Source organism: Rana temporaria, chromosome 4 (assembly GCF_905171775.1).
Source record: "Rana temporaria chromosome 4, aRanTem1.1, whole genome shotgun sequence".
Lineage (NCBI taxonomy): Eukaryota > Metazoa > Chordata > Amphibia > Anura > Ranidae > Rana > Rana temporaria.
Window position 1 is genome coordinate 271610258 of NC_053492.1, and position 9791 is coordinate 271620048.

A 9791-nucleotide genomic window follows, 5' to 3' on the forward strand; every position below is an offset into this window, starting at 1 on the left:
AGGTGCCAGGTGCAGAAATTTGGACTGATCTGAGGTTTGAAGATGCAGGAATTATGGTAATCTGAGCTGTGAAGGTGCAGGAATTATGGTAATCTAGGGTGTGAAGGTGCAAGAATTACAGTAATCTGAGGTGTGAAGGTGAGGGAATTGGTGTGATTAGAGGTGTAAAGTTGAAGGATTTACAGTGATCTGAGGTGTGAAGGTGAAGGAATTATGGTAATCTGAGGTGTGAACTTGTAGGAATTACGGTAATCTGAGGTGTGAAGGTGAAGGATTTACAGTGATCTGAGGTGTAAAGGTTAAGGATTTACAGTGATCTGAGGTGTGAAGGTGAAGGAATTATGGTAATCTGAGGTGTGAAGGTGCAAGAATTACAGTAATCTGAGGTGTGAAGGTGAGGGAATTTGTGTGATCTGAGGTGTAAAGGTGAAGGATTTACAGTAATCTGAGGTGTGAAGGTGCAGGAATTACAGTAATCTGAGGTGTTAAGGTGAGGGAATTGGTGTGATCTGAGGTGTAAAGTTGAAGCATTTACAGTGATTTGAGGTGTGAAGGTGAAGAATTATGGTAATCTGAGGTGTGAACTTGTAGGAATTACGGTAATCTGAGGTGTGAAGGTGTAGGAATTACGGTAATCTGAGGTGTGAAGGTGTGGGAATTGGGGTGATCTGAGATGTGAAGATGTGGGAATTGGGGTGATCTGAGGTGTGAAGGTGAAGGATTTACAGTGATCTGAGGTGTAAAGGTTAAGGATTTACAGTGATCTGAGGTGTGAAGGTGAAGGAATTATGGTAATCTGAGGTGTGAAGGTGCAAGAATTACAGTAATATGAGGTGTGAAGGTGAGGGAATTGGTGTGATTTGAGGTGTAAAGTTGAAGGATTTACAGTGATCTGAGGTGTGAAGGAATTATGGTAATCTGGGGTGTGAAGGTGCAAGAATTACAGTAATCTGAGGTGTGAAGGTGAGGGAATTTGTGTGATCTGAGGTGTAAAGGTGAAGGATTTACAGTAATCTGAGGTGTGAAGGTGCAGGAATTACAGTAATCTGAGGTGTTAAGGTGAGGGAATTGGTGTGATCTGAGGTGTAAAGTTGAAGGATTTACAGTGATCTGAGGTGTGAAGGTGAAGAATTATGGTAATCTGAGGTGTGAATTTGTAGGAATTACGGTAATCTGAGATGTGAAGGTGTAGGAATTACGGTAATCTGAGGTGTGAAGGTGTAGGAATTACGGTAATCTGAGGTGTGAAGGTGTGGGAATTGGGGTGATCTGAGATGTGAAGGTGTGGGAATTGGGGTGATCTGAGGTGTGAAGGTGAAGGATTTATGGTAATCTGAGGTGTGGAGGTGTAGGAATTACGGTAATCTGAGGTGTGAAGGTGCGGGAATTGGGGTGGTTTTCGCTTGTGAACAGCAATCTTTAAGTCTGACCACAGATTTTCTATTGGATTGAGGTCTGGGCTTTGACTAGGCCATTCCAACACATTTAAATTTTTTCCTTAAACCACTAAAGTGTTGCTTTAGCAGTGTGTTCGGGGGCATTGTCCTGCTGGAAGGTGAACCTCCGTCCTAGCCTCAAATCACACACAGAGTGGTACAGGTTTTGCTCAAGAATATCCCTGTATTTAGCACCATCCATCTTTCCCTCAACTCTGACCAGTTTCCCAGTGATGGTGTTCTTTGGGTGATGTGATGTGTTGGGTTTGCGCCAGACATAGCGTTTCTTTGATGGCCAAAAAGTTAAATTTTAGTCTCATCAGACCAGAGCACCTTCCTCCATACATTTTGTGAGTCTCCCATATGCATTTTCGCAAACTCAAAACATGCCATTTTGTTTTTTGCTGAAAGTAATGTCTTTCTTCTGGCCACTCTACCATAAAGCCCAACTTTATGGAGCATACAACTTATTGTCACCCTATGTACAGATACTCCAGTCTCTGCTGTGGAACTCTGCAGCTTCTCCAGGGTTACTTTAGGTCTATGTGCTGCCTCTCTGATTAATGCCCTCCTTGCCCGGTCCATGAGTTTTGGTGTGCGGCCGTCTCTTGGTTTGCTGTTGTGTCATGTTCTTTCCATTTGATAGATTTGATGATGCTCCTAGGGATCATCAAAGATTTGGATTTTTTTTTTATAACCTAACCCTGACTTCTCAACAATAGTATACCTTACTTGTTTGGAGAGTTCCTTGGTCTTTATGGAAGTGTTTGGTTAGTGGTGCCTCTTGCTTAGGTGTTGCAACCTCTGGTGCCTTTGAAAAAGGTGTGTATTTGTAATGACAGATCATGTGACACTTAGATTGCACACAGGTGGACATCATTTCACTAATTATGTGACTTCTGAAGGTAATTAGTTGCACCAGAGCTTTTTATGGGCTTCATAACAAAGGGGGTGAATAAATACGCACATGCCAATTATCAGTTTTTTATTTCTGAAAAATAGTTATGTATATGTTTTTCTAATTTGACTTCACCAACTTAGACTATTGTGTTCTGAACCATCATATATAATTCAGATTAAAAAAATATTGAACTAAAGGCTGTAATGTAACAAAATAAGTAAAAAACCCAAGGGGGTTAATACTTTTGCAAGGCACTGTAACCCTGATGCCGCGTACACACGATCATTTTTCAGCATGAAAAAAAAACGTTGTTTTTCAGCATGTCTAAAAAACAAAATTTTCCCAACTTCATCATTAAAACGATGTTGCCTACACACTATCGTTTTAAAAAAATGATCTAGCAAAGCGCGGTGATGTACAACACGTACGATGGCACTTTAAAGGGGACGTTCCATTCGCCTTTGGGCTGCTTTAGCTGATTCCATGTTAGTAAAAGACGATTCACGCTTTTTTGTCTGTTACAGCGTGATGAATGTGCTTACTCCATTATGAACGGTAGTTTTACCAGAACGAGCGCTCCCGTCTCATAACTTGCTTCTGAGCATGCGCAGGTTTTTTCCGTAGTTTTAGCCCACACACGATCATTTTCTACAACCCGAAAAACGGCATAGTTTAAAACGATGTTAAAAAATGGAGCATGTTCGAATTTTTTTTTTGTCATTTTTCAGAACCTGAAAAATGATGTGAAGCCCACACACGAGGAGCCACTGAGAGTATCAAGAGACAGGGAAGAATGATTAGAAGTGTTAGTTGTATAGGAGGCTATGGTGTACATTTCCCCATTAATTGAGCAGGTTTCATTGGCACAGGCAGTTGGAGAGATATGTAATAGCTTATCTCTCCAGCAACATCATTCTATCATGCTTGCTTCTTCATCATTGATGTCCCAGAAGAACTTGAAAGGCAGACCCTTCATCTTTTCCTTATAAACAATGTCAAACTTCTCACTTTGTGCCACTGTCATTCTGTTTTTCCAGTCACCAACAGTGCCTGATGAAGAGCAATGGGAGATGTTCATACAGATGGCAGTGAGCAATGCAAAGCAAAGGAAAACATCACATAATGAAGAGAAAAGACATGAGTTCTATTTTGCACATCTTGGGTAAGTTACATGTAGGGGATTCCTGCCCGACAATAATTCACGGAAGAGTGTAATGATTTGCATGTGCCTACAGGGACAGCACCATAGTTCATAAAGTACACTTTATCTTTTGTCTGAGGTCAACTTAAAAAATTGTGAGTAAAGCTAGCCATAAGCATATGAAGACAGTGAGACATACAGGCATGATACAACCAGTCAGAGACACGTCTGTTGGCTGGTTGTCTAATAAATGTACAGAATGCCTTTAAAAAATTATTTTCCCACTTGCGTAAAGAACTGTGCACTAAAGCCTCGAATACACGAGCTGATTGTTGGCCAAACGAGCGTCTGATTTTTGTCCAAAGGGTGTGTGCCAGGAACTTGTCTTGGATACTAACGGTACCCAATTGTCGGGCAACAAACACGAATGTGGTGACGTACTACGAGGATTTTCAGCTCTTGAGCGCCACCCTTTTGGGCCCCTTCTGCTAATTTCATGTTTGGTGAGCATTGATTTCGAGAATGCGTGTTTGTACTTTTGACTTTTGTGTGATGGACTTGTGTACTGACAATACGAAAATCAGACAACAAACTGTTGTCCGCCGAAAATGTACTAGCCTGCCATCCATCATTTGTTGGCTGAAAGTTGGCCAACAATTGTCAGAAGGAGAGTACTAATGGTCAGATTTTAGGACAACAGTCTGTCAACAGACAATCCCCTGCCAACAATCAGATCGTGTGTACAAGACTTTAGTGAAGAAAATGTCATCAGCACACCAAGGATTCCTCAAAAGGTCCAAAGCTTTATTCCATGGTAACATGATAAATATAATGCAACATTTTGGAGCCACGCAGGGCCTCTATGTCAGGCAAGTGAAGAAGGAGCCCTGCGTGGCTCTGAAACATTGCTGTATATATTTCATGTGACCACAGAATAAAGCTTTGGACCCTTTTGTGGAATGCTTGGTATGCTGATGACATTTTCTTCACTTTGATTATCCATGGCTTCCAGCCTATGGTAATTACAGCACCCAGCATTAGGGATTATCTGAACACCCCCCAATACCCCCCCCCCCAGTTTGGTTCGCACCAGAACATACGAACAGGCAAAACATTTGTTCGAACACGCGAACACCATTAGAGTCTGGGACACGAACATAAAAAATCAAAAGTGTTAATTTTAAAGGTTAATATGCAAGTTATTGTCATAAAAAGTGTTTGGGGACCTGGGTCCTGCCCCAGGGGACATGTATCAATGCAAAAAAAAAATATTAAAACTCAGGAGCAGCGATTTTAATAATGCTTAAAGTGAAACAATAAAAGTGAAATATTCTCGCGGCTATTCATGAATTGTCGGGTCCCGGCAATACAGATCAAAGTCATTGAAAAAAATGGCAGCCCCCCCTCCCAGTCCATTACCAGGCCCTTTGGGTCTGCTATGAATATTAAGGGGAACCCCGAACAAAAAAAAAACGTGGGGTTCCCCCAAAATTCCATATCAGGCCCTTCAGGTCTGGTATGGATATTAAGGGGATCCCCGCGCCATTTAAAAAAAAATAGGGTGGGGTTCCCCCCAAAAATTCATCCAGGTCTGGTATGAATTTTAAGGGGAACTCCACACCAAAATTAAAAAAAAAATTGGCGTGGGGTTCCCCCCAAAAATCCATTTCAGACCCTTATCAGAGCACGCAACCTGGCAGGCCGCAGGGAAAGAGGAAGAGAAGAGATAGCACACCCCCCCCCCTCCTGAACTGTACCAGGCCACATGCCCTCAACATGGGAACAACATGGGAAGGATGTCTTTTTTTTTTTTGGTTTGCCGTTGGTTGCCGTTTTTTTTTTAAAACTTTGATCTGTTTTGCTGGGACCCGACAGATCATGAATAGCTGCGAGTAGTTTTAAATTACCTTTTTTCCTTTAGAAATTACATTTTGTGCAGGGACAGTTGTAAACACGGGAAACATGCACTACTTTACAGGCATACTATAGACAGCCCCCAGATACGAAATGTAAAGGAATATTTCACTTTTATTGTTTCACTTTAAGCATTATTAAAATCCCTGCTCCCGAAAAAACTGCAGTTTTTAAAACACTTTTTTTTTGCATTGATACATGTCCCCTGGGGCAGGACCCAGGTCCCCAAACACTTTTTATGACAATAACTTGCATATTAACTTTTATAATTAACACTTTTGATTTCTCTAATAGACTTTTAAAAGGTGGCTTTTCCAATTTGCAGCGAACACCCCAAATTGTTCGCTGTTCGACAGACGGGCGAACAGCCAATGTTCGACTCAAACTCATGTTCGACTCGAATATAAAGCTCATCCTTACCCAGCATCACTGAACATCCAGTTTCTTGATAGTGTACTTGGGGAACATTGCGTTTGAATTCTGCACTAATGTACAAGTCAGGATTTAGGCATCCTCTGCAATAATATTTTGTGAGATAGTTTAAATGAATCAACCGCTCCCATTCAGAATCATTCTGGGCAAGACATGGCAAAACAAATAGACATTTCTTCAGAACAAAAACAGATAGGAATCTGCAATAAAGTTTGCTAAAACCCTTGCATCGTACATTGATCACCCTGAGAGGATTGTTTTGTCTCTACAAAAGTGGCATTGCTCTTTAAGTCTGCTAGAGTTTCATTAGGGTTGATGTACTAAATATATAAATATGAAGCTCAATTTTTAAGAGGAGTTGCACATTGCAAGAGAATGTTCCCCAGAGCTTAGTATGTAGTGGAGCTCTTCTGACTTCCATCATCCAATTGTATATATTAAAAAGGTTGTAAAGATTTATTTTTTATTTTCTAAATAGGTTCCTTTAAGCTAGTGCATTGGATCAATTTACCTGTTCCTTCGATTTCCCTTCTAAATGTTTGTTTTCTTTGTCTGAATTTCTCACTTCTTGTTCCTCCTCAGTAAGCTGTTCTGGTTGACTAACCACCGCTCGGATGATGGGGGCGAGCTTACTGAGGAGAAACAGGAAGTGAGAAATTCAGACAAAGAAAAAAAAACATTAAAGCGGTGGTTCCCCCTAAAACTAATTTCTAACAATAGATTCGTAAGACCCGTTACACTGCGGGTAGGCTGGCTTTTTTTTTTTTTTATTCGTACATACCGAGATCTCCCCGTCTCGTCCCTAGGCGGTGGGCAGAACTAGTTGATTGACGTTCCTCGGACGGGCACGTACGTGACGTCACGACTTTCCGAAAGAAGCCGAACGTCGCTGCGCATGCGCCGTATAGAGTCGGCTCTATACGGCGCATGCGCAGCGACGTTCGGCTTCTTTCGGAAAGTCGTGATGTCACGTACGCGCCCGTCCGAGGAACGTCAATCAACTAGGAACGCCCACCGACAAGGAACGAGACGGGGAGATATCGGTATGTACTTAAAAAAAAAAAAAAAAAAAACCAGCCTACCCGCAGTGTAACGGGTCTTACGAATCTATTGTTAGCAATGTGTTTTAGGGGGAACCACCCCTTTAAGAAGGGAAATAGAAGGAAAAGGTAAGTGACCCAACAATGTACTATCTTACAGGAACCCATTTAGAAAATAAAAAACAAACCTTTACAACTCCTTTAAGTGTAGCTGGCTGCCTGCCAGTTCTGTGTTGGGAACTTCCATCTGCCTTTCTCCCCCTCCCCTGCTGCTGCGTTACTGCCGAGAGGAGCCCTAGGCTGCGTGGACTTCAGCTGGCTCTCTCCTCTCCATTTTTGCTGCTGTGTGGAGCGGGCTGAGCAAGTGCATGTGTGTGTTCAACCCCCGACTCACCCAACCTGCAGGCAGCTACTGACACAGTAGTTCTGTGGGTAATCCTCTGCTCACTCCTGCTTCTTCCTGCCACCCCTCTTGGGAGTAGAAGGTAAGATCTGATGGTGATGATGCCTCTTGCAAAGGACACTGGGAGATTAGGGACTGCAGGACTTCAATACCCAGAATGCTCTGTGTCAGCAGGAGGAGAGATACAGCTTTTTCCCAAGAAAAAAATGACAGCCAGTGCGGGGAATAAGACAGTACAGACCTGTTGTTGGAGTCTGTGCAGGACACCAGGCAGGCAGTGTGTGAAAACAAGTGTGAGTGGACCAATGAGGTGCTTGCCTATACTAAGGACAGACATGTGAGGACCCAAGAGAGAGACTGAGCTACATAGAGAGTTGCTGTGCCTTAGAAACAAAGCTGGGGAGACCCTGCATCTCTGATCTTGGTAAAGAGCCTCCGGCCGGAGGTTTTTTACCACGTGATCAGCCGTGTCCAATCACGGCTGATCACGATGTAAACAGGAAGAGCCGTTGATCGGCTCTTCCTCACTTGCGTCTGACAGATGCGAGTAGAGGAGAGCCGATCAGCGGCTCTCCTGACAGGGGGGTATAAGCTGATTGTTTATCAGCGTAGCCCCCCCACAGATGCCCACACTGGACCACCAGGGAAGCCACCAGGGAAGGGGGCAACATGTGGATGGCCAGGTATGTACCCCATGGCCATCCACATGTTAAAAAATCTTCGCAATAGATGCCAATCAGCACCCACAAATGGGCACTGACTGGCAACATGGGCACAACATAAAAACAAGTGATGCCCAGCAATGCCACCATCAGTATCATCAGTGCCACCCCTCAGTGTCCATCAGTACTACCTCTCAGTGCCCACCAGTGCCCATCTGTGCCACCCATAAATGCCCATCAGTGCCGCCTATGAGTGCCCATCAGTTCCGCCTATGAGTGCCCATCAGTGCTGCCTATGAGTGCCCATCAATGCCGCATACCAGCGCCGCCTATCAGTGCTCATCAGTGACCATCAGTGCCGCCTATCAGTGCCAATCAGTGCCCATCAGAGCAGCCATATCAGTGCCCATAATTGAAGAAGAAAACTTACTTATTTACAAAATAAATTAACAGAAAAAGATAAAAATAAATTATATTTTTCTAAATTTTCTGTCTTTTTTTTAGTTGCGTAAAAAAAAAAAAAAAAAAATCGCAGAGGTGATCAAATACCACCAAAAGAAAGCTCTATTTCTGTGAACAAAATGATAACAATTTCATTTGGGTACAGTGTAGCATGACGGCGCAATTGTCATTCAAATTGCGACAGTGCTAAAAGCTGAAAATTGGCTTGGGCAGGAAGGTGCGTAAGTGCCTGGTATTGAAGTGGTTAATAATACATTTATGTTATTAATTCTCAAATTGCTTGTGGTCTGATTTCTGTGTAGTATCATAGAGTGGATAATATTACCACTTAACCTCTTCAGTTACGGAAGGTTTTCCCCCCTTCATGACCAGGCCATTTTTTGCGATACGGCACTATGTTACTGGCAATTGCAACACAGTACACAAATAAAATTGATGTCCTTTTCCCACAAATAGAGATTTTTCTTGGTGGTATTTGTGGTTTTTATTTTTTGCATTAAAAACAAAAAAAGACCAATCATTTTGAAAAAAAAAATCCAATATTTTTTACTTTGTGCTATAAAACACATGGAATATTATTTTTTCAAAAATATACTATAATTTCTTCTTCAATTTGGGCCAATATGTATTCTGCTACATCTTTTTGGTAAAAAGAATCACAATAAGCGTATATTTATTGGTTTGCACAAAAGTTATAGCGTCTACAAACTATGGGATATTTCTATGGAATTTTTATCGGACACTAAGTGACACTTTTGACACTTGTTTGGGGACGACATTAATACAGTGATCAGTGCTAAATAATATGTACTATAACGGTACTAATGACACTGGCAGGAAAGAGGTTAATATCAGGGACAATCAAAGGGTTAAATGAGTTCCCTGCAGGGCTGTGGAGTCGGTAGATAAAATGTTCCGACTCCGATTCCTCAGTTTTATGTACTTCCGACTCCGACTCCGACTCCTCTGTATTAATATGCAAATGTATTTTATACATTCCTTGAGGGAAAGAAACGCAACCTACCACAGGACTACTGGCTGGGAAGCCAACAGTCTACTGTATTGCACAGTTTAAGCAAAAGACAAACACAATGAAATCAATCAAGTGGCTGGATAGTAGCAGCAGGCATAAACATCAGGAACAGGATCTTTACCAGTTCAAAAATACAAACCACATTATTTGGTTGTTTTAGAACAAAAACAAAGCTTATCTATAATGAACCAAAAACGAAATGTGTAAAACCTAGAAATGGTTTTATATTAATCTTGAAATGTAGTTATAGGCTTAGCAAATGCAAATCAATTCAATGTAGAGTTCTAAGGAAGAGAATTGCCTCTGCCAGATCCTCTTTCATAGAGGCTCTTAAGTCAGACTTTATTATTTTTAGGGCTGAAAATAA

General features: G+C 41.9%; 1 protein-coding gene across 1 annotated transcript in view; it reads right to left on the minus strand.

The window, feature by feature from the left end:
* Window positions 1-3095: 3095 nt before the first annotated feature.
* LOC120937238 (amine sulfotransferase-like) overlaps window positions 3096-9791 on the minus strand; it is a 31668-nt gene continuing 24972 nt past the window's right edge. The window contains exon 7 of the mRNA XM_040350282.1: window positions 3096-3387. Coding sequence (XP_040206216.1) covers window positions 3248-3387 — 140 coding nt within the window. The 3' untranslated portion in view covers window positions 3096-3247. The remainder of the gene's footprint in view (window positions 3388-9791) is intronic.